Genomic DNA, 25,138 nt, shown 5'->3' on the forward strand with positions numbered 1-25,138 from the left:
TACACATATGGACTAGGTGAAACCAGGCTTAATAGCAGTAACTGTGATCTTGGAGTCTTAATGGACAATCAATTAAATATGAGTCAGCACTGTGAAGCAGCAGCAAAAATAACCTTAATGCAATCCTAAATTGCATTAACAGGAGGATTCAATCAAGATCATATGAATACTAACACCACTCTATAAAACCTTAGTAAGATCACATCTATAATACTGCATCCAGTTTTGGTCACCACACTGTTAAACAGATGTTGTGACCAGTGGTGGGTTCCGGATCCTGTTGCAACCGGTACAGTGCAACAGGGCTCGGCGTCCTCCACATGAACGTGTGCAACATGTGCGCAGCGTGCGCATGCGTCCTTACCTCCTGCAATGCTCCACGATGCCTCCATGATGCTCCACCTGCACGGCAGAGCATCGCAAGGTGCCATATGCTCCGTGCGCGTGCACGGAAACCCCAAAGAGCTCAAATACAGGTAAGGACGGCGGGCGGGCCCTCTGAAGCTCCGTACTAGAACAGTATCTGGTGCTCCCAGCAGGCACAGGTACACCAGTACCGGGGCGTACCAGTCATAACCCACCACTGGTTGAGATTGTAGAAAGAGTTTAGATAAGAGCAACAAAGATGATTAGGGGACTGGAGGCTAAAACATATGAAGAATGGTTGTAGGAACTGGGCATGTCTAGTCTACTGAAGAGAAGAGAAGGCCTGGGTGACGTGACAGTGTTCCAATATTTGAGGGGCTGCCACAGAGAGGAGGAGATCAACCTATTTTCCAAAGCACCTGAAGGCCAGAGAAGAAATAATGGATGGAAACTAATCAAGAAGAGATTCAGCCTAAAAATAAAGAGAAATTTTCTGACAGTGAGAACAATCAAGCCATGGAACCACCTGCTTTCAGAAATTGTAGGAGCTTCATCACTGGAGGTTTTCAAGAAGAAACTGGACAATCAACTGTCGGTAATGGTGTAGGGTTTCCTGCTTGAGCAGAGGGTTGGACTAGATCAGCGATGTCTGAAGGGACATTGTCGCCATCCTTCCCGCCTCGGTTCTTGGCTCCTTCCCGGCGTCCCCTCCCCTCACTGCTGGGAGACCAAGCTCAGCCCGGCCACCTCTCAGTATGTTGCCTGAGCCTGGCTGGCGCTCCAGCACTCCATTCTCCCTCCTCCCCGCCCCTCATCAAGCGCAGCCATCCAATCCGCCCACTGGTGCCTCTCGTGTCACAATTGGCTGGGCGCTGGTCGTCCTTGCGCCACCGCTCCTGTCAGGTAGCACCTCCCTTTCGCAAGGCAGTGCCTGCTGTCACCCGCCGCCTCTGCTCCCCTGGCTCCAAACACTGACACGCAGGTGTCTCAATACCTAAGACAATCAAAAATATGTTTTTTCCGATGGTCTTAGGCAACCCCTGTGAAAAAGGGGTCACGACCCACAGGTTGAGAACTCTTGAAATAGACGCTAGCTGGGAAGTTTGGGGAATTGGTCCACACATCTTAAAGTTGCCAATGTTGGAAAAATTGTTAACTGAAATGTAAGTTTAGTTAACTCACAGTTGATGGTGAAGAATTGAAGTCTTGTTTTGCAGGACTTGGCAGTTTACGAATAGATAAAGATGAACAATGAGCTGAACATTTAAAAGGATATTATTTTAGGAAGAAAGATAATAAGCTTAAACAAGATTATGAAGGTTAGGGCATCTGTCTCTGTATTACAATACTTATAATAAAATTATAACAGTTCTCAGTAAACATCAGGGAATGTTTGTCAACAACGAGAACTTTTCAACTACTCAACATGAAAAATGGTCTCTCCATTTGTTGGGGATGTTGTAGTTAAGGATTATTGCAACAGGCCGAAGGTTGAAGGTACCTGCTCTCCAGGATCCGTTCCAACCCTTTCATTCTATGGCTGCGTGAGAACTAAGGTCAGAATAATTAAAGCAATAGTTTTACTAGTGGAAACCTTGACAAAGGGTGTTGCTCATCAATTAAGTGAAAGGATTTTAATGGTTTAGCTTAATTTTTTTTTAATGCATTGTCACTAGAAGTATTTTTATCTAATATTCATTTTGAAGGGAGGACATATTCTGGTTTTTGCAGAGCAGAATTGAGAAAATGCAGGGCAGTAAGAATGAATGTATTTCGTTTCAGTTTATTCTGGGTGAACTTGTGGCTGTGGGATGGAAACTATATAGAAGATGGGATTATAGAGGAAAACAGTTTAATGCTTGCATAAGATACTTACAGTGCATGCATAGTTGTGATATATTTGCATAGGAGTTAGTAATTTGAAACTCATCCCAATTATTTTGCTTTCAGTGGATAAACCACAGAGTCCAGAATAAATATTGATAGATCCATTTAAATAAATACATTGAAAACTCATACACTGATACATTGAAGTCACACATTGTACTAAACAAAATTGTTTAAACAGTGTACGGATTCTTATATGTGCTAAATCTTAAGTCATGGTTTGCAAACTATAAAGATTGACACAGATAACATTCTATGTCAAACCCAAACAAACCTGCAGTTGAATGCAATGTGAATATAACCAACAAAAAGAGAGACTCTGTTTTATTCTTGGCTGAGTTCCATATTTGATTATAACACACTATTAGCCTTAGGACTACCCTTCTCTCATTAAAAATGTAAGAGCCTGGCTTTTGTTCGTGTTTTAGCACACATCTATATTGCATTTATTCCCAGTCATAATGAAAACTTTTGGGAAGCTGACTGAAAGCAAAGTTCTTTATTTAGATGGATGGTGAACTTAGATTTGGCATAGAAAGTATTGCTCATTTGATTTTAAAAAAGAATTAACAACAACTCTTTATTCATGTTTATATTGTGCTTACTGTAGAAGCTTTCAGTTTTAAAAAGCACTGTATAAATAATGTCCATCATATTAACAATTGTGCTGACAATCTGTGCTTATTTTCAATTGCCTTAAAAGCATTTTTAATCCCCCAGAAGCCTCTGAAAATCTTCCTTCCTTCCTTCCTTCCTTCCTTCCTTCCTTCCTTCCTTCCTTCCTTCCTTCCTTCCTTCCTTCCTTCCTTCTTTCCTTCCTTCCCCCAAGTGCCCCCTTCATCTAGGACACAGCATTCTCTAGTTTTCTCACTGCTTTCAAAAACTGGCCTCTGATGAATGTATGCTTTTCCTTACAACGTTCTTTTCATCCTTATTATTATAATTGGTTAAATGATGAACACTAGTGTCAGCAGCATAAGGAGGGGGGAGCCCTTATCAATTGCAAGCTGTTTTTTCATTTTTTTTCTTATATTTGGAGTGCGTAAGGATTACTATAAAAATGAACTCTAAAATGAACATTATAGAAATAAGAAAGGGATGTCAAAAAGCTTTATATGATCATAACATCTTTGGAAAGGATAATCTGAAACAGGATTCTGAGTCTCTCGCACACTGAGAGGGAGAAACTGTGTTCTCTTCGCTAGCAATGCCAATGACTTCCAAGGTCAAATCAGACCAGAAGGCTTTAACAATGTTAGTCTTTTGTATGTTGGATTCTGTTGTGGCCCAGCAGGAGCTGTTGGAGCTGCCACCAGACTCCGACAGGGTGCAGGAGGCATCTGAGCTTTGGACCAGTGGGGAGGAGACAAGGGAGAGTGAGCCGGACGCCAGCAGTGAGTTGTTCCTGGATGCATGGCACCGAAGAGCTAATAGGCGTCAGGAACAGTTGTGCAGTTACAGAAGGTAATTGCACTCAGCTGGTGGTCATTAGGCTCCTCTCCAGACTATAAAAAGACTGCTTCTCTGTGCCGGTTTGCTGCCAAGGACCTGCCTGTCTGTTAATTAAATGCTGTAACTTATCTTTGGCTCGGAGTGTGTGTTGGTGTGGGATGAGGGGGGTCAGAACAGGGTTCTATAGATAGTATTTCATGGCGGTAGAATACTTTGTAATCATATACCAGTAGTCCTCGACTTAGGACCACAATTGAACCCCAAATTTCTATTGTTAAGCAAGGCAGTTGTTAAGTGAGTTTTGCCTCATTTTATAGCAATAACAATAGCATTTTAGGCTTATATGCTACCCCATAGTGCTTTAGAGCACTCTCTGGATGGTTTACAGTGTAAGCATTTTATTTGTATCTTGCCCCCAACAATCTGGGTCCTCATTTTACCAACCTCAGAAGAATGGAAGACGGAATCAACCTTCGTTCCATCAGGATCTAACTCCAGGCTGCAGGCAGAGTTTACTTGCAATACTGCACTTTTTAACCACTGCGCCACCAGGGCTCCCTGTGGCCTTTTTTGTACAGTTGTTAAGTGAATCAATCAGTCATTAAGTGAATCTGGCTTCACTCCCATTGATTTTGCTTGTCAGAAGCTGGGACCATATGAAATGACCCCAGTATAGTGCTATTATCATAAATACATGTCAGTAACCAAGCACCTGAATTTTGATTATGTGATCCTGGGGAAGCTGGGGAAGTGTTGTAAGTGTGAAAACTGATCATAAGTCACTTATTTTAGTGCCATTGTAGCTTTCCGCAGTCACTAAATGAATGGTTGTAAATCAAGGACCATCTGTAGGGGATTGTTATAGATTTTTCTGTATGTAGCTGGATATACTGTAATCTGGTATTACATTGAAATTAGACAGATAGTCTCACAAAAGCTTTACACAGCTTTACAGCCTGGTGGATTACAACTTCTATCCCAGTTAGCCAGTTGTATTTTACTTTTATAGCTAAAGTGCGTCAGACTGAAGAAAGCTGCATTACAACAAGAACTGCATAGTATTCGTGTTCAAAAGTTTTATTTCTTTTAAAACAAACATTTCATCATTCCTAAATCAGTAAGACATCGAAGTACAATTTTTTGTATGTCAAAATAATTCTAGTTTACCACCAAATTCTTGTCTAGCCTAATGCATACCCCTCCCTCCCTCCTCCCTCCCCCCAACCCCCTCCTCCTCCCCCCCCAACTTCCCAGAACCCATACACGGTATGTATTTTTAACAAACACAGTCTAAAATCTATTGAAAAAAAGAAATAAAGAAATTAATGACATTCTACATTGACCTTAGCTTCTTCTTGCTGAACTAACTTTAAACAATTTAAATCATTTCTGATCTTAAGCATAGGCTAACTGGAATTTCTTGGTCCAGTATTTATTTTGTATATAGTCAATCCATTTTTTCCAGTTTCGTTTATATCTCTCATTTGAGTGATCTTTAATATATGCCGATATTTTAGCCATCTCGACTAAGTTTGTAACTTTCAATGTCCATTCTTGAGTTGTAGGCAAGTCTTTATTCTTCCAGTATCGCGCCACCAACAGTCTTGCTGCCGTTATTAGGTGCAGAATCAAGTTACTCTCTACCACTGTAAAATCAGTACATATACCTAATAAGAATAACTGAGGAGTAAACGTTATCCTTCTTTTAAAGATATTTTGCATAATCCACCATATTTTTATCCTCCTCCCAGGAAGTCCCCAAGAACTGCATAGTATTGTTGTTAAAATACGGATAGTGCCCATATAACACACTCTTGTTCAATAATTAAAGTTAACATGATGTGGAACAAGGGGTACTTATGGCAAGTCCTTTTAGCTGCAGCCATTGTAGCTTGCTTACGGTCACATGATCACAATTTGGGCATTTGGCAATTGGCATGCTATTATGGCTTTGCAATTACATGATCTCATTTTTGGGACATTCACTGCTGACTTCCGACAAGCAAAGTCTATGGGGAAGCTGGCAGGTTACTAAGAGTGATCATGTGACCATGGAATGCTGTACCTGTATGAAGGTTAGACTCACGATAGCAACCAGGACTACTGGAACTGCTGTTGTAATTTGACATGGTCATGTGACATCCTGCCTTACTAAGCAACATCCTGTTACTTAGTAATAAAGTTCCTAGTCCCAGTTATTGTCCAGCAAATAAGAACTACCTGTAATGAAACAGCCTAAAATGTCCTCACAGCATGAATGCTTATTGTCTGAGAAAGTACTATATGATTAAATATATTATTGTTTGGATAGTTCCTTTACTTTATAGCTTGTACATGTGGCCCAGTTTGGAGGAAGGGAAATCTTTACAGCATACAAAAGCATATTTGAATTACAGTATATTATTTTTAGTAGTATGGACTACTAAAGAGAGAAAATTAGTTGATAGCATCTGCTTTTTACCGGTGATATGTTTCCCCAATTATTCAGTACTATTCCATCAAGGTTATGGAAATGTTTAAATTAATATAATCAAATTCAGACAACTATTTTAATTAAGAGAACGTGGACTGATTTTGATGACTACATTTTAAACTCTGCATGCCATATTCAAGATGACATATCATTACTTAAAATACTTGTTTTGTTGTCATGTTTTTGTTCTTTTTATTATTGTTATCATTTATTAAAATTATATGCTGCTCATCCCACTGTCAGGTGACTCTGAATGGCCTATAATGCAGTGGTTAAAGTGCAGTATTGCAGTCAAACTCTGCTCAGAGCCTGGAGTTTGATCTTGATGGGGCTTAAGGTTGCCTTTCATTCTTCTGAGGTTGGTAAAATGAGGACCCAGATAGTTGGGGGCAATATGGTGACATTGGAAAGCACCAACAGAGTGCTGTAAAGTGCTATCTAAGCCTAAATGCTATTTGTATTGCTATCATAAAAGCAGACATGCAAAACATTAAAAAATAAAAATAATAACAGAAATTAGATAGTGAAGAACCAGAATTCAATGGAGTGAGGTTTTCCTAGACCACTAAACACCTCAGCATAGAATGCCCTCATTGAGGCCCCAGGCCATTCAGGTAGAGACAGATTTTAGGCTCTTTCGGAAGATCGAAAGGATGGGGATGGATCTCACCTAGAGGGGCACAATGTTCCAGTATTTGGTATTTTAGAAGTACTTGCACTTTAATTTCAATTTCCAATAGATGGAAATCACTCTACCAAAATTGTTGTATCTTTTTCTGAGGTTCTACCCTGAACGTTATTTTTACTGCTGTCATCATTGTGTTAAAATACATCAAATGTTCTGGACAACCATTTAAAAGACTTGTATAACATTTGCTCAACAGAGTTTAGAATATTGAAGAAAACACATAATTTGCTTCATTTCATGAGATCAGGACATCTGGGGTGTATTCATAATATGCAGGCTTTCACAAAAATAATCTTAGGCTGAGAGATAAAAAATATGACTTCATTCATGCAGATGCATCAGAATTTTGTTGCAGGATGAGGTGTGAAATGTAGACATATGGGTGTGCAATGATATGAGGAGGGGAGGAGGGAAATTGCCTTTAGGTCTCTCATTTGTTATTAACAGATCTGGAATCTCAAGCATATTACTACAGAATACTATCATTTCAGATAAGAACAGCTTTGAGAAATGTTTTTTGGGTAAACCCAACCAGGAATGTTCACTATCTCTACGAGCAAGAAGTAAGACGGGTTCTCTAACTTTTGTTTTGTTCCCTTCTTTTGAAATTTACAGTAGAATCTCAATAGGATTTGAAGACAAGATAATAAACAATTGTCAAACTGCTAATTTTATGTTGTGAAATAAAAGATTCAGATCAAGATTTTGCAAAATGCAAAGGAATGAGCTGAACTGGCAGCAACATGTTTTTAATTCTGTTATCAAGAAAGTTACTTAATAATAGTTTGGATTATAATATTTTTCTGCTGGATTGCTTCTATGGAAGAGCAGGATTTCCATAAGATTTGCAGAAATATCTTTGCTCTAATATAAATAGCAAAATACATTTTAAAGAAATCATTCATTAGTAGGCAGCTTTTTAACAACATGAGATGTACATATAAAAATAATCCATCCAGATCTATCACTTCTTGCTTTGATACTAAATATTTATTTTGTGAAGGAAAGTGTGCAAAAACATTTAATCAATGGAGGGAAAATAATTTATGTAGATGGAAATTATTATAATACTTAATTATTACTAAGACAAAGATGAAATCCTCTGAGACCTTGTCTTTGGGGTGCCCAGAACCATCTTACTGGTTTCAATATTTACAAATAGTGAAGTCCAAAAGAATTACAAAAATAAGATGAAGTATTAGAAGATCTGGCTGAATTCAAAAATCACACAAAATCCAGATACAGTGCCACAATATAAATGCTGCTATTATTCCACCAGTGAATATATGTTAATAGGAGCGGGATACAATAATGGTAAATTCTATTGTATCCTTTTAGTTCAACAGTGGAACTTTAGGCAGACTTGGACCAAGAAAAAGTCTAAAAGAAAGCTGCTCCTCTGAAGAGGACATAGGGCATAGTCCATATCATTGCTCTCCTTTCAAGAGAACCACTGGACTGGATGTAAGTTTTATTCACTAAAACCAATGAGGTAACTCCACCAAAGGTAAGTAAAGTTGCATTGGTTTATGGAGTCTCCTTTAAATTATGGTTCTAATCCAGAGGTGGGTTGCTCCCTGTTTGGCCCGGTTCAGCCAAAGAAAAGCACGCAAAGCAAACCGGTGCAGGAACCCACCCCTGTTCTAATCCATAACTCAATAGTTGTGGGGGGCTTCATCACTTGAGTTTTTAAAGAAGAGATTGAACTGCCATTTATCAGAAGTGGTGTAGGGTCTCCTGCTTGAGCGGGGGTTAGACTAGATGACCTATAAGGTCCCTTCCAACTCTGTTAATCTGTTAAAGAACTCAGTGTGGTATATCTTCCTGGCATTATACAATACACAAAAGAGTATCTCAAAAGAGAAAAATAAAGGATTGTAATGCTTGATTTTGAAATGTAATAAAGATACTTCTAAAAGGAGAGAGAAAAATAAAGTGCTTTATACAAATGTCATATAAGGTTTTAAAAATATCCCCCGGGACCTTGAAATGTTCTTGGAAGCCAATGATAAGCCTATTACCCTACCTAATATTCTTATAAAAGAATGAGCTAGTTAAAGCTAGGGTATAATTCCACCAGTTAAAGAACAACACCAAGAGTAGCGTACAGGATTTGAGATTAATTATTATGAAATTCAATTGTTGAATCAGAAGGATACTTGCACATGATTTTTTACTGAGCCAATTTTTGGAATTTTTATTCAGCCAAGGTGCTAAATTGATCCTCTGCATAGTTCCATAGGAAACATGCTAGACTAGAAGGCATGAAAGAAGGAAAATTGCTTCTCTTTGGATCAAGGTACTGTTTCTTTAAGAGGCCATACTTTCAGCCAGAGTATTGTAATGAAGAAATTGTGCTTTGAATGAGGAGTTTTACATAGTTAGCATGTAATTTTTGTCCACACATATTGTGCACTTGGAGCTATCTGAGGTACTGAAAACAACTGGAATATAGTTGTGCCTCTTGAGAAAAAGTATATTTGCTCTTAAGCCAAACAATGGACATAAATTGTTTATAACCATAAATAGTTTACTGCTGCAGGCACTAATATTATGAAGTCATCTGATCTTTCCACAGATGCTCACATTAGTAGCCAAGTATAAGTCTTCTCCCTGTCCCATTACAGAAGTTAGCTCATTCCTGTTAGATGTAGAGTTATAAAGAGGTATGAGAACTATCTTGAATGCATTTGGGTCAATATTAAAGGTTGGGGGTGGGGGGGGAATGACATTGCCATAGGTCTATACTACAGGTCACCCAACCAAGCAGAGCAAGTAGATGAACTTTTTGCTAGTCAGCTAACTAAGGTATGTAGGAAGCACACCACAATAGTAGTGGGGGGTTTTAACTATCCTGACATCAACTGGGAAACGAACTCTGCACCAAGTGGAAGATCCAACAGGTTCCTAACAAACCTAGCAGAAAACTTTGTTTCCCAAAAAGTAGAGAAGGGAGCAAGGGGATCAGCCATATTGGACTTAATTGTCACTAACAGAGAGGAAATGATAGAAGGTGTTGAAGCCACAGGAACCCTGGGCGCAAGTGACCATGCAATATTGGAATTCAACATTATGCAAACACAAGTAGTAGAACAAAGTGAAACTAGAGTCTTGGACTTTAAGAGGCTAATTTCAATAAACTTAGAGAGAGCTTGGGAAAAATTCCATGGATGAGAATCCTCAAGGGGAAAACAACTCAAGAAGCTTGGGAAATTTTGAAAAATGAGATTACAAAAGCCCAGTCTAGCACAATACCAATGAAGAAGAAAAATAACAGCTCCCAAAAGAAACTAGCATGGCTGCATAAAGAACTCTCTGAAAAATTGAAAGACAAAAAAGATAAATATAAAAAGTGGAAAGGGGGGGGGGTACATAACTAAGGCAGAATATCAGCAAATAGCCCAAGCATGTAAAGATGAAGTGAGGAAAGCTAAGGCTCACAGTGAAGAAAGGCTTGCCACAAAAGTAAAAAATAACAAAAAAAGCTTCTTCCAACATGTTAAAAACAAGAAAAAAGTTAAGGAAACAATTGGTCCATTGCTGGGAGAAAGTGGCAAGAAGGTGACAAGCAACAGGGAGAAAGCAGAACTATTTAACTCATGTTTTGCATCTGTCTTTACACAGAGAGATAAAACAGTTCAACCTATCAAAAACAGCACCACAAAAATCAGATTAGGAACACAAGTTGAAATAGGGAAGAAAATGGTAAGTGAGCACCTGTCTACCCTAGACAAGTTCAAATCACCAGGACCGGATGGATTACACCCCAGGCTTCTGAAGGAACTGGCAGACGAGATCTCAGAACCACTGAACTATATCTTTCAGAGATCCTGGAGCACCGGGGAACTGCCAGAGGACTGGAAAAGAACTGATGTGGTTTCCATCTTCAAAAAAGGAAAAAAAACAGATCCAGGAAACTACAGACCTATCAGCCTGACCTCAATACCAGGAAAGATTCTGGAAAAGATAATCAAGCAATGAATTAGTGAACAGCTAGAAGCAAACAAAGTAATAGCCAAAAGCCAACATGAGTCTGTCAAAAACAGATCATGCCAGACTAACCTTATTGCATTCTTTGATAATGTGAGAAAATTAGTGGACCAGAGGAATGCCGTCGATATAGTTTACTTGGACTTCAGTAAGGCATTTGATAAGGTAGACCATAATCTACTACTAGATAAAGTAGAAGAATGTGGGTTAGACAGCATCACCACCAGATGGATTTGTAACTGGCTGACCAACCACACTCAACGTGTAGTCCTCACTGGAACTGCATCTTCATGGAGGGAAAGTATGCAGTGGAGTATCCCAAGACTCTGTTTTGGGCCCAGTACTCTTCAACATCTTCATCAACAATTTGGATGAGGGAATAAATGGGGAACTCATTAAATTTGCAGATGACACCAAGCTGGCAGGAATAGCCAACACTCCAGAAGATAGGCTAAAAATACAGAAGGATATTGACAAACCTGAACAGTGGGCACTATCTAATAAAATGAAATTCAGTGGTGAAAAGAGTAAGGTTCTACATTTAGGCAACAAAAATGAAATCACATGTATGGTATAGGTGGTACCTTGCTCAACAGTAGTAACTGTGAAAGGGATCTTGGAGTCCTAGTGGACAACCATTTAAATATGAGCCAGCAGTGCGCAGCAGCTGCCAAAAAAGCCAACACAGTTCTAGGCTGCATAAACAGAGGGATAGAATCAAGATCACGTGAAGTGTTAATACCACTTTTTAATGCCTTGGTAAGATCACACTTGGAATACTGCATTCAGTTTTGGTCACAACGATGTAGAAAAGATGTGGAGACTCTAGAAAGAGTGCAGAGAAGAGCAACAAAGATGATTAGGGGACCGGAGACTAAAACATATGAAGAACGGTTGCAGGAACTGGGTATGTCTAGTTGAATGAAAAGAAGGACTAGGGGAGACATGATAGCAGTGTTCCAATATCTCAGGGGTTGCCACAAAGAAGAGGGAGTCAAACTATTTTCCAAGGCACCTGAGTGTAGAACAAGAAGCAATGAGTGGAAACTAATCAAGGAGAGAAGCAACTTAGAACTGAGGAGAAATTTCCTGACAGAACAATTAATCAGTGGAACAGCTTGCCTCCAGAAATTGTGAATGCCCCAACACTGGAAGTCTTTAAGATGATGTTGGATGGCCATTTGTCTGGAATAGTATAGGGTTTCCTGCCTAGGCAGGGGGTTGGACTAGAAGACCTCTAAGGTCCCTTCCAACTATTCTATTCTATTCTATTCATCTTGTCAGATGTAATTTGAACAAATCTACTCTCTAGGCTTTTACTAGGCTTTGACCTACATGGAATGAAAGTTCTTGGATAAAGTGGTAATTAGATTGTAATGTGTGATGATCTTCCAGGGTTCTTTGTAGATTTTTGTTGCTCCCTAAAAAAAATAGTTAAACAATTCCTAGCTTCTAAGTCATGCCACAGAATGCGCATTTTCTCATTTCTTTGTGTCTGCTTAGTGTAGTTTAAATTGGATGAAACATGATCGCCAACGTCCAATGAAGCATATGGCACAAAAAGACGTGTGCTTTGAGTTGATGTGAGTTATATGACAAAGTGATATTACTACATGTGATAAAGAGACATGAGAGATCATTATGTATCAAGATGAGATTACTTTTGCAAAATAATACATAGTTTAAATGTAAAGAATATAGATATATTCTTAACTAAAAATATTCTTAGAAGACCCCAATCACATATTTGGATCTATGTACAAATTTCACGCACTAGGGTGGCTGAAGATACACTAAAGTTCCCTATGAAACACTTAAAAAAAATAAGAAACACAAAAACAAATATCCTATATTTGGTATTTCTTTTAATCTGAGTAAATTGGTTATTGTAGATCTAACAAAACAATTGCAATAAAATGATTATTTGGACACTGTTTTAATCTTCAGCTATGCCTCTTCTGGAGTTAAGAGGAAAAATAATGTCAAGCTCTCCATTTTAGAAGCTAATAGTCAGAATCATTAATTCGCCACCCTGTTTGAAGTTTGAAGTTTGATTTTATTTATAGGCCGCCCAATCCCGGAGGACTCCGGGCGGCTTACAGAAAGAAAAATAAAATAAAATAAAAAATAAAAATAAACAAGTTAAAAAACAACACCAATACATTCACTTCAGTCGGGACTGGACCTCAGCAATGAGGTCAACAGCCCCAGGCCTGCCGGAATAGCCAGGTCTTGACAGCTTTTCTGAAGGCCATAAGAGTGGGCGAGGTCCGGATTTCTGGCGGTAGTTCGTTCCAAAGGGTTGCCCGTATTTTATGATGAACTCTGTGAGCTTTGCCCTTGCCCTTTATTTGGGCCTTACATAATACTTGCTCCACTGCTTTATGCTTTGATACTATTTGTAATAATGAAATTCAGCCAGCTAAACTGAATTTAGCGGGGCCTTATCAACACAAGGATATTTGAAATGCACGCATGCTGTTCTTGAAAACTCAGTTTGCCAGATTGGAAATATGTGTAAGGAAAGATATATAATTATAATATAATTATTACTATTAAAATGTAAACTACAAAAAATGAGAGCCGGTTTGATCTAGTGCAGTGTTTCTCAACCTTGGCAACTTGAAGATGTCTGGACCTCAACTCCCAGAATTCCCCAGCCAGCATTCGCTCCCAATTCTGGGAGTTGAAGTCCAGACATCTTCAAGTTGCCAAGGTTGAGAAACACTGATCTAGTGGTTAAAGCACAAGGCTATAAAGTGGGAGACCATGAGTTAAGTCCATAAAAGCCAGCTGAGCGACTTTGGGCCAGTCATTCTCTCTCAACTCACCGTACCTCACAGGACTGTTGTTGTGGGGAAAGTATGAGGAGGAAGATGTGTGGGATATGTTCATCCCCTTGACTTATTTGTAAAAGTAATAAAGGCAGGATAAACAAATAAACAAATAAATTTGGCTCTTGTCTTTGTTTCTGTTCATTGTACAGCTGTTTTTATGAACTTAATGTGAACATGAGTGATAGCAGCTTAGAAATAACGTTGATATTAATGCTGATATTATAGAAGTTGCTACACATGCAGAAGTGAGGGATACACCTTTTCAAACCTCTGTGTGTATAATATTACTGAAAGAGCATTCAAATTTACATGGCTCATTCATGTAGAATTGTATTGTCTTGCTTTAGATCTCCTCCCTCCACCAGATGATTAAGACTATTCCCAGGGTTATTGTACGTATTTCTATTGAGAACTGGCTTTAGGTTCAGTGGGAGTAGGTAGTTTAATGAAAGAATGCAATACTTATCTAAATATTCAATATCCAAGATCATCTTATTCAAGAAATTCCCACTTTTGGCGGTGTTAGGTGTGGCTGCATCCCAACTCCACTATTGTTTAAGTTATACATTACCACACTGATTGCTAACCTGGACAATTTAGACTACCAGGCACCAAAATGTAAACATCAGAATACCTCTATATATGGATAGCATAGTATTCTCTCTCTCAAACTTTGGTAAGTTCAAAAAGACATTATATATTTTTGCTTTCTAATGTGATAAAACATTTAAGATCAATTATGATAAAACTAAACTAATGGTATTTACAAAAAGGCCAAGAATGCAAAACAGGTCACTAAACGGGCATAGTAATCTGTTGCAGATTCCTTGGGGTAGTTTTCCAGGAATCGAGGAGAAGATGCACCCATAGAGATTATGTGACACAAAATGCATCTAAATAAGTATTGGCCATCTACACCTTTTTTAATTCCAGATTTGTCCTATCTGCAATAAAAATCTTATCAGCAAAAGTTATAGTGTACCTATTTTAGGTGATACAACTCAACATATTCATTAACATCTTAAAGAATGAGTTCATTCCTACGAAATACACTTGAAGTGACTTAATGCGTACCCAAACTGCTTTTCATACCTTATTCACCAGAGATCAATTTGATTCCCCTCCCACCGCCATTTTACCAGTATAGGAATGAAAGATAATTCTGGAGAGAAGTTCAGTGAGGATGGGCTCCAGCATGAATCTGAAAACTTGGAAGAATAAACCTCTGATCACAGTGACCGACTCAGATTGGATCCAGCAGCATTATCCTGAGATATGTTTCAAGTTTCGAGTTTCAAGTTTAATTTTATTTATAGGCCACCCAATCCCGGAGGACTCCGGGCGGCTTTCAGAGAGCGGAAAGAAAAGAAAAACAAAAGAATAAAAATAAAATAGACAAGTTATATTTGCCTTCATTCCTGAAAGATAATTAACATTTTTCAAACTGAACTTTGGCGGGAACTACTAGGCAAGTGTCTAAGGCATTAAGGGAGGATCAGATCTAACTGTCTTCAGTTTTGTGTAGTGAGTCCATGCTAATTCCATGCTTTCGCCAGGTTGTTTGTGATAGTTTGTGATTCACTTAACAAATGTGCCAAAAAAGTCGTAAAATGGGTCAAAACTCACTTAACAAATTTCTCACTTAGGAACATAAATGTTGAGCTCAATTGTGGTCATTAGTTTAGGACTGCCTGTATATCAATTGTTTCTAAGAGATGCATTTCAATATTTAGGAAAAAACAAAACGGGAATTTGAACAGAAATGATATACTTTGGGCTTGTGGATTGTTTTAAAACAAAATTGTACTTTTTCTTGCATACATTTTGTTTCTATGCTTAAGTCATGTAATTCAAATATAACTATATTATATTATACCAAATACAATTTAATTTTGTGTACATTTACATTTAATTCATTTCTCAACCTTATGGATGATACATTTCTTCTTTAATGTCAACTCTTTTACCTGAGGGCTTGGAATTTGAGGGTTCTATGAAGTGTCTTACCAGTTCCTAACATTGCACTCTGATGTTGTTCCTGGAATGTGTTAGAGCCAAGTCTCCCAATGTAGGAGACACATCCCCAAGTGTTCCTATCACAACTTTGGCTTTTATTTTCCAGGAGGCAGGATAGACGAAGTGGGAGCCAAGCCGGGTCATTCCTTCCAAGAGGCAACTTTCCCATTGAATGACTCGCTACCCTAGACTCAAGGAGACCCTCTGCAGTCCCTCTCATCTGGCCTGGATGCCAGCGAGAGTGTTGGGCTGAAGGAAGGAGGGATACACACGCTCACGCTCTCCCTCCCCTCCCTCTCTCGCAAATGGCAAATCCGAGCAGCCGCTGCTGGGAGCCCGTCCCATGCTCTCCCAACTCCCACACCCCTTCTCTTAGATACTTTCTGCCTTGTGGACCTAGAACTGATTGCTGTCTCCAGATTGGCTCTCCTCTCCTATTATCGTGGAAGGCATCTCACAAAAATGACTGCGTGGCAGTTGGAAACTGCTGAATGGTGTTTTGTTGTCACGTGCACGGCCATGCAACCGCGCAGCTTAGAGGGAACATTGGTCTATACACAATACCAGTTACTCAGTTGTGGTGTTCAGTGTATGTTGTTCCTATAACTTGCTAGTATGTGTTGGACTGTTTCTGAGGCCTCTGCATAATCTACACCCAGGTTTCTGTCTACTGTGGTAGACCTCTGCTTCTATGGATTTGGTGCTTAGTGCCTGTTTTTGTGCAGTTATAATAAGTTTCTCAATGTTGTGCCTTTTCAACCACTAATAGGATTTCCCAATGTCTAGTCATCTGATCAATCTAACGATGGCACATCCCATGCATATATTGTCTTGTCATTGCACTTCTCTGCTTGATTTTGCTCCCGTGTTTCTCAGGCATTATCTCAGCAGTTCATTTTTGGGTGCCATTTTACTGCAGTACTCTTGCAGTCCTGGATGCTCTGAAATTTGTTCAAGACAATGGCTTTGACACACATCAGATTCCATGTGCCTTCTTTCCAGTTAGCGTACAATCATTGGATGTTGAACTTGGGGTACATTGTAAGGAGCTTCCAGGTCTTCACACCAGCAGCTTCCATGTCCTGCTTTAGCAGGGTATCTGATGAACGTCAGGGCTACTAACGTACCTACCGATGATGTGGAACTTGTTCTTCCAATTGAGATGGCTCTTCAGGATCTGTCTTATCCTTGTGTGGTATTGGATGTTGCTGTCTCACTTGCCTCATTATTGTTCCCATGTAACTATAGGATGCCAGGGTACTTATAACAAGTCTGTATGTCTGCTATGTGGCAGTTCTCCCCCATCAGTCTTAAGTACATTCTCTTTGTAACTACCATTCAGGGAGCCATGGTGGCACAGTGTTTAGAATGCCAGCAATTCAGCAGTTCGACTCTGACTGGTTTAAATTTAACTCGGCCTTCCGAGGCTGGTAAAATAGGATCCAAATGGCTGGGGGCAATATGCTGACTCTGTAAACCACTTAGAGAGGGCTGTGAATCACAGTGAAGAGATATACGCCTAAGTGCGTTCAGCCACCCTTCTCCAGTCCAAATGACATGTTGATGTGCTCACTGTAGATCCATGTCAGGGGGATCAGCGAGTCAGCGTCTTGTTTACTCCTAGCATACAGATTGATGTCATCCATATAGAAGAGGTATTGATTGTATTTCCACTGTTGAACCTGTATCCTTATTCAGTCCTTGTGGTTATCAGGCTGAGGGGTTGAAGCCTGCAGTATGCAGAACGGAAGTGGAAACAGTGCATAACTAGTATATGTTACACTTCATGGCACTTGTTTGAGCTGACTTGAGTTGCCTTCCAATGTTGTCTTTCATAGTCCCACTGAGTTCTTAAGGAAGGTCCTTAGTGTCTGTTTACTTTGTACAGGCCAGGCATTCATAGATCCAGGTCCATTGCATTAAATCATAGGCTTTTCTGTGGTCAATTCAGGCTGTGTAAGATTGGGTTATCTAGAGCAGGGGTGTCAAACTCATGGCCTGCAGGCCAGATGCGTCAACACAATGGTCATGACCACCCCCAGTTTAGCAAAGGGGAAAAAAGTCATGATACAACATGTGTTGATGTGAGTTTGACACCTTAATCTAGAGCTTGAGTCTTGGTTGACTGCTTTGTCTATGAGCAAATTGTATTTTGAGCCTGTGGTATTGTTCCCAATAGCCTTCTGAACTGTGCTCATGTGGTACTGTAGCTTGGAAGCTATGAAGCCTGATAGGACTTTCCCTGTGTGGTGAGACAGGCTACTGACAGTGGTGCTGTTCCCTTGTGGGAGTCTTTCATGATCAGCACTGCCCTTCCTTGTGCTAGCCAGTGCAGGTGGAAGCCTGTTGCTAGCAGCTGGTTTTTCGATGTTGCTATACAATAGCACTACTATTAATTTCTTTAGCCAGTAGGTATGGATCATGTTTGGGTTAGGTGATGTCCAGCTCTTCATGTTCTTGACCTACTGTTGGATGTCTGCTACTGAGATGGCGACTGGTTCCTGTTCTGGGACATTGTATAATTTATTCTCAGATCCTGCAATTACTGTGCACTGGAAGTGTGTGTCCTGTTTCTCCCATATGCGCTTCCAGTACTATTCAGTTTCTGTTGTCAGTGGCTCTGCTGTTACTGTTGTTTTTGAACTGGATTTGGGAGTACACCTTGGATGATTTTTTGGTCGGTCTTTGGATGGTCTTAAATAACCATTTATTTTCTTGGCCTCTGCTTCTCGTGTACTTCCTTATCACGGTAGCTGTAAGCTTTTGTAAGACTCAGTTACTGAAAAAATAGGCCTGACACCATCTGAAGCCCTAGAGAACTCTCTAGGGCTCCAGATGGTGTCAGACCTATTCTTTTTTTTAAATAACTGAGTCTTATCCCTCATGTTCACATCCTTCTATAGTTCCTGTTTGAATACTATGCTGGCAGCTGAGCTCAAAAAGCAGTGACAGACCAAGAAAAAAAACAACTAAATATAACTTTATTTTACCTTTACATGTATTTGGACCACATCCTATAAGATCACCCACAATGTGAAATACACATGGCACAACTGGATTCTTCAGTGCTTTGAATAACTCCTGTGCAAGGAACTATGTGTGTTCCTGTGCCATTATACGATCAGGTACATCATTTATCAAGCCAGATCTGGTTGTAGAAAAAGAACCAACCGTAGATCCTAGATAAGAGTATTTTATTTAATAATTTTCTGTTGTTTCATATTACGTTATAACTGGGCAACACTTTTTAAAGATGTTTGGGAACCACGCTCCAAGTTTCTTGGAGATTTAAATGATTTTAAGATCTTGGGTTGTGCGTCCCTTTTCTATAGCCTCCACTCTGTCATGGAATAGTTGAACTGTCAGCGTTCCAAGTATCATGTAGAATTAAATCAGAGTCCAAGGCAAAACGATCCTTAAAGTTCCAATTTAATAAAGCAGACATCTTAGCACATTGCCGTGGAATCCAAATTCTGGAAATTACATCAGAATCCCACCCAGTTAAAAGTTCATGATCTTGTCCCCCACACCCACAATCCATCACATGGTCCAATCTTCTTCTTCCACGCTGGCATCTCCACCCAGCTGCTTCCGGTCAGGTGGAAAGGTGCGGAGACAAAAGATGACCTTGGTCTTCTAGAAAAGAATGACAACAATACATTCCACAATCCTACTCCTGTCTATTCCCTCCTCCCATCAACTATACTAATGAAACAGCATAATGAAATAAGAGAAAGTGTGGCAGGCCAAAATTCTAAAAGGAATATAATTGCAAGCCTGACAGGAACATTATATTGTTACACATTGTCATCACAACTCTTTGGTGCTTCTGTTTTAAAATTTTCTGAGAAATTTTCTGAGGCATTGCTTTGCAACACTCAGCTGGAAGCTGAATTAAAGCAAGAACAATATTTCAATACTTTCTCCTATGCAATTTCTCCTCTGTCTTGTCCAACTTATTACTCTACCTTTTATTCAGAAATCATTTCACTTAGCTATACACGGAATAGAGGTCTAAGTCCCAAAGCAGCAATCAAAGTATAGAGCGATGTTGAACAGGATAATGTCTATCTATAATTAATTCATAATATAAGTGCCAGTATTATAGCTGGTGGAATTTATTCAGATCACATCTCCTCAATTTTAAATGAATCTAACTTTGGCTGTCTATTTTGAAACCGAGTGTTGGTAAAACCATTAAGGCTTTAATTCAATTCAGATTCAATTGCTACAAAGGGTTCCTAATTCCATTTGGATTTGGCTGAACATGAGTTCACAAATCAGAGTTAAAGCTGGTATCATACAGAAGAAAGGGCCATCTCAGCTATAGTCTCATATATCATTATACCTAACAAGAGTCAATATTAGGAATTAATATTATAAGCTGCATAGAATCATTTTGGTGTATTTAAGTGACATACATACCATCCATCCATCGTACCATATTTGAATCAGCTTTGACACGGTGCTTGCCAGGAGAAGCTCAAAGAAACATTTTAATATGATTTGCCACTGCCTTATTCCTAGGGCTTGTTTTAACATTTTGAAGAAAAGAGACATCAGGAAAAGCAAAGGCAAACTGAAGATGACTGCAATGAAATGAGCCAGTGAATGGCTTGGTTGCTGAGAATTCCTCTCTGGATAAGGAGACGACTCAGGATGCCCCACAAATTCTCCAGATAGTAGTTTTACATGAGGAGACTGTAAGAAAATGGCTTCCAGTGAATTTAGAGCTTTGAGAGACTGCAAAATGCAGTTGGTGCCTTGATGAGACATAGGATTCACATACTTCCTTTCTTAATCACTTCTGGAAATTGCTTGTTAACTGTTTTTTTGGATATTATGAATCTTCAGAAAGACAAGTTTTATCATATTGAGTGATCCTAGTTCAATCCCTAGTGAAAGTTTTAGAAAAGACAAAGAGAAAATGAAAAGAAATCAAGTTCTGAGACATTATTTAAATTTGAAAGGCATTGAATATTAAAATTGTTAAAAGGTAATGGAAATAATATAAAGCTGGTTTATTTCATCAAAGTTAAAATATATAAGTTTGTTGTTTTTGGCAATTTTTATTGGGCTTTTGGTAACCAGAACTGAATGAGGTTGCTTTAAAGATTGATTTATAGATAAGTGATAAGATGTGGGAAATAGAGAGCTTTTGTTGGATTCTCAAATTGTTTACTGAAAAATTTTGTACTTTATTGTACTGAAATAGGAAGCCATTTCCTTATATATTTCTTTTGTTTTTCTTTATTACTTATGTTTTTCATTCTTTTCTATTTGTTTTTTCTTTGTTTAGTTTGTATTAGTTTTTTATCTTTATTACCTATAAACTTTAATAATAACTATTAGTAAAAAATATTTTGAAGACAGGTGTATTCAGCTTTCCCAAATAACCAGATAGGAAACACGATTAGATTAAGTCATCGACACATTTCCTTGTAGCTACTTTGGTCTCACCAATGTAATACGTGAAGCATCCTTCACACAGTTAGTATATAGCAAATACAATTTCAAGTTATAAATGTAACTTTCATAAAGACTCAAGTGATTAAATAAAAAAAATCAATTCCATAATTTAGATTAGAAATAACTTTTTAAGATTTTTATGAGAAAGCAAGGACATTTGGCAAATACAGAGGAGGTTTGATGGAGGATAGCAGCCTTTACTAGGAACATGACATACCACTGGCTTCCTTGCAAAGTAATGTGCAGTTATCAATAAACAATCTATTTATTTTGTGTCTGGAATCTATGTATAATGCTTACTGTTTATTATTGTTTCATTAACTTGGTTGCATGCAGCAATTATTTTTTTAATAATTCATACTGATACTGATAAAAGCCAACATAAAATTAGCACAAACCTCAGGAGGGTATGCTTACAGCTAAAAAGAAATGCTTCAATGATTAGGTTGTATTCTACAATCTTGGAAAAACACCTCACTGGCATTAAAATTAGTTGGTGATAGTCAACATTTATTTCCCCATCTGCTTTAGCCAACAGGCTTTTTAGGAAAACACAATATTATTGGAAAGTCCAAGACATAAGAAGTGAGGCTATAGATTGAGTGATTCTGCCTTACCCCTTCAAAGTAGCAAATGGAAAGTACAATAATACAATACGTACAATACAATAGCAGAGTTGGAAGGGACCTTGGAGGTCTTCTAGTCCAACCCCCTGCCTAGGCAGGAAACCCTATACTGTTTCAGACAGAGGGCTATCCAACATCTTCTTAAAGACTTCCAATGTTGGGGCATTCACAACTTCTGGAGGCGAGCCGTTCCACTGATTAATTGTTCTGACTGTCAGGAAATTTCTCCTCAGTTCTAAGTTGCTTCTCTCCTTGATTAGTTTCCACTCATTGCTTCTTGTTCTACACTCAGGTGCCTTGGAGAATAGTTTGACTCCCTCTTCTTTGTGGCAACCCCTGAGATATTGGAACACTGCTATCACGTCTCCCCTAGTCCTTCTTTCCATTCAACTAGACATACCCAGTTCCTGCAACCGTTCTTCATATGTTTTAGTCTCCAGTCCCCTAATAATTTTTGTTGCTCTTCTCTGCACTCTTTCTAGAGTCTCCACATCTTTTCTACATCGTGACGACCAAAACTGAATGCAGTATTCCAAGTGTGGCCTTACCAAGGCATTATAAAGTGGTACTAACACTTCACGTGATCTTGATTCTACCCCTCTGTTTATGCAGCCTAGAACTGTGTTGGAGTAAGTACTGTAATTAAACTGCCTGGTAGTGCTTGGAAAATAACACGTCTAATAGGGTATTCTAATAATAAACCTTATACCACTGATAAGACAGAAAAATGCAAGCCCTATTTAACTTCATAAAACATCAGGCCTGAAAGTTTAATATACTATTGGTTGTGTTCATATATTCAAACAATGTAGCTATGTTCCAACAACAAGTAGCCACAAGATAGGCAATCACATTTTATCTCAGCTTTAGCATGCTGTGGGAAGCCAACTGTCGTGATTATGGTTCAGCGCCGGGCCAAATGCCTTTAAGAATCTTATTAATCCCGATTACTGTCCGAGTATCAACCCTAACACCTTCTAATAGTTAATTCCTTACAAGGAAGGGGAGGCCACTGCGCAGTTGTGGGATTCAAACCGATATGAAGACTTCAGTGGTGGGATTCAAATAATTTAACAACCGGTTCTCTGCCCTAATGACCAGCTGGGTAGGTGGGGCTGGGTGATCATGTGATGGTAGGCGTGGCCAACTCAACCACATGTTGATAGACTTTGCTTTACCTGTTACAATGTAACAAGGGTTAACTGGAGGGGCAGTTTCTGTAAGAAGGGCAATAAAGATTAGGCTAAAAGCATCACCAGAATGTTTCCTTGCCTTCCTTACAGGATTAGCCCTGTAAAGTGGAAAAAAACAAAAGGAGATTTCTTCCAACAACCGGTTCTCCAAACTGCTTAGAGTTTAGAGTAATTTATTTATATGCCGCCCTTTTCCCTGGGGGGACTCAGGGCGGCTTACAACTCGAAAGGGAGGGAAACAAACAATTGACACATAAGACAGTACATCATTAAAAGCACAACATTCATACTATTCGGGTGGGTTACAGTCTTTAATCCCAGGCCTGACGGGATAGCCAGTTTTTAAGGGCTGTGCGGAAGGTCTGGAGGGTGGTGAGGGTACGAATCTCCACGGGGAGATCGTTCCATAGGGTCGGAGCTGCCACCGAGAAGGCTCTCCTCCGCGTAGTTGCCAGTCGACATTGCCCGGCAGATGGGACTTGGAGGAGGCCTAATCTATGGGATCTAATTGGTCGGATGGAGGTAATTGGCAGTAGGCTGTCTCTCAAATACCCAGATCCACTACCATGAAGGGCTTTGAAGGTGGTAAGTAAGTAAGTAAGCTTAGAAAGTTAACAAACGGTTCTCCCGAATAGGTGCGAACTGGCTGAATCCCACCACTGGAAGAGTTTGAAGAAGGCTGATCAAGTTTCCTAGGCTTTCTAACCACCCACCAAAGTCATTGCTGTTGGGAGGGGAAGATGGGGGCCACAAGGTTTCCTTCTCCTAACCTTCCAGCCTGGGCTGAAACGTGAACTGCGGGCACCCGCCTTTCACCGAGTAGTGGAGCGAATGAGGTTTCTGAAACTTCCCCACGGGGACCTTTCGGCTTAGCCATCAAATGAAAGGCAGACCCCGTTTCGCTTCTCCCCTTTCCACAATTCCAAGAAGTCCCAATTTAGGGCGATATTTTCCAAAGTAAAATCCCAAACGTGGAAGAGGAAAGGGAGAAAAGAGAGAGAGAGAGAGAGGAAGGGAGCTGGCGGTTCGGTGTAAGGAATTCCGGTGCTTTTGGGAAACCGCTCCAGCCCGGCTCGGGCGACTCCCGCGCCCTGAGAAGGGAGCGACGGCGGCGGGTTTCGCCGCGGCTGAGAGACGAGCAGGGCTCGGGGGGCGGGAACGTGAGGCGGCGCGGCTCCTCCCCGCCTTGCTGCTGCTGTTGCTGCCGCCGGTGCGGCCGGGCGGTGCTTTCCCTCTTCGTCCGTCGCCTCACCATGGTTGCAGCGGCACAAAGCCCAGGCGAGCATTAGAGGCCGTTCCCGCGGCGAGGCTTGCTGGCCCGACGCCCGCTTCTTTCCTGCCCAGACGCGGCGCATCTTCCGAATCCCAGCCTCTTTCGTCCTTTCCAGGCCCGAGACCGAAAACGGAGCTCGACTAGGACGCGGCCGTCCTTCTCCCGCCCGAGGGGATGCGGTGGCGGAGCGGCGAGGAGGGCGACAGCGACAACAACACCACTGCTGGGCAGGCCGGCAGAGGCGGGGCCGAGAGTCGTCGTCGTCGCCGCCGCCGCTGCTGCCACCGCAGGCACCCACGACTCCTCTAAGGCGAAGGGCCCCGACCGGAGGGCGGCGCTGTTGAGGCGGAGGGATCCGCCGCCGCCGCCGCTGCGGCCGAGGAAGACGAACAGTAGCAGCTGGAGTCCCTGGGGCCAGCTGGAGCCGCCTTTTACCTCGGCTGGCTTCCTTGCCACGTTTAGGGGGGGTGGGGGGAAGTGGAGGAGAAGTCGGCCGCCCGGTTGCAGGCGCCGTCTCGCTTCCTGGGCAGGAAAAAAAGGCGCTTGAACGTGGAAGAAGGGCGACGGGAGCGGGCCAGGACGCGGCGCCGGCCTGAAGTACGAAAAGCAAAAGGGGGAGCGATATGGCGTCCTACGTGGATAATAACTTCCGCCAGGCGGTCATGAAAAACCCAGTCGACAGGAGCCCCCAGGTATTTCTGAGTAGCCCTTCCTTAAAAACACCTTCCCCCCCCCGCTTCTGAGAGCCTCCCCCTCTTCTCCCCCGGTGCCTTTTCCCCGGACTGCCGAGTTTGTACCTAACGTGTGTCCCCCCCCCTTCACGTCCTCGGATGAATTCTTTCTCCCCAAGTTGGCCTATACGTTGAAA

The 25,138-nt window shown here is 40.5% G+C and overlaps 1 protein-coding gene across 4 annotated transcripts in view; it reads left to right on the forward strand.

Annotated features, from left to right (window-relative positions):
* The first annotated feature begins 24,619 nt into the window (after window positions 1-24,619).
* The window catches only part of RAPGEF2 (Rap guanine nucleotide exchange factor 2), a 152,059-nt gene continuing 151,540 nt past the window's right edge, over window positions 24,620-25,138 (forward strand). For 2 of the 4 annotated variants that reach the window (XM_087724665.1, XM_087724667.1), the window contains exon 1: window positions 24,620-24,962. In XM_087724665.1, the coding sequence (XP_087580791.1) occupies window positions 24,894-24,962 (69 nt within the window). In that variant the 5' untranslated portion in view covers window positions 24,620-24,893. The remainder of the gene's footprint in view (window positions 24,963-25,138) is intronic. The other 2 variants (XM_087724663.1, XM_087724666.1) reach the window with 1 other exon arrangement.

This window comes from Thamnophis sirtalis, unplaced genomic scaffold (assembly GCF_051295495.1).
Source record: "Thamnophis sirtalis isolate CommonGarterSnake01/CBP01778 unplaced genomic scaffold, rThaSir2_p1.2 scaffold_10, whole genome shotgun sequence".
NCBI classification, from domain to species: domain Eukaryota; kingdom Metazoa; phylum Chordata; class Lepidosauria; order Squamata; family Natricidae; genus Thamnophis; species Thamnophis sirtalis.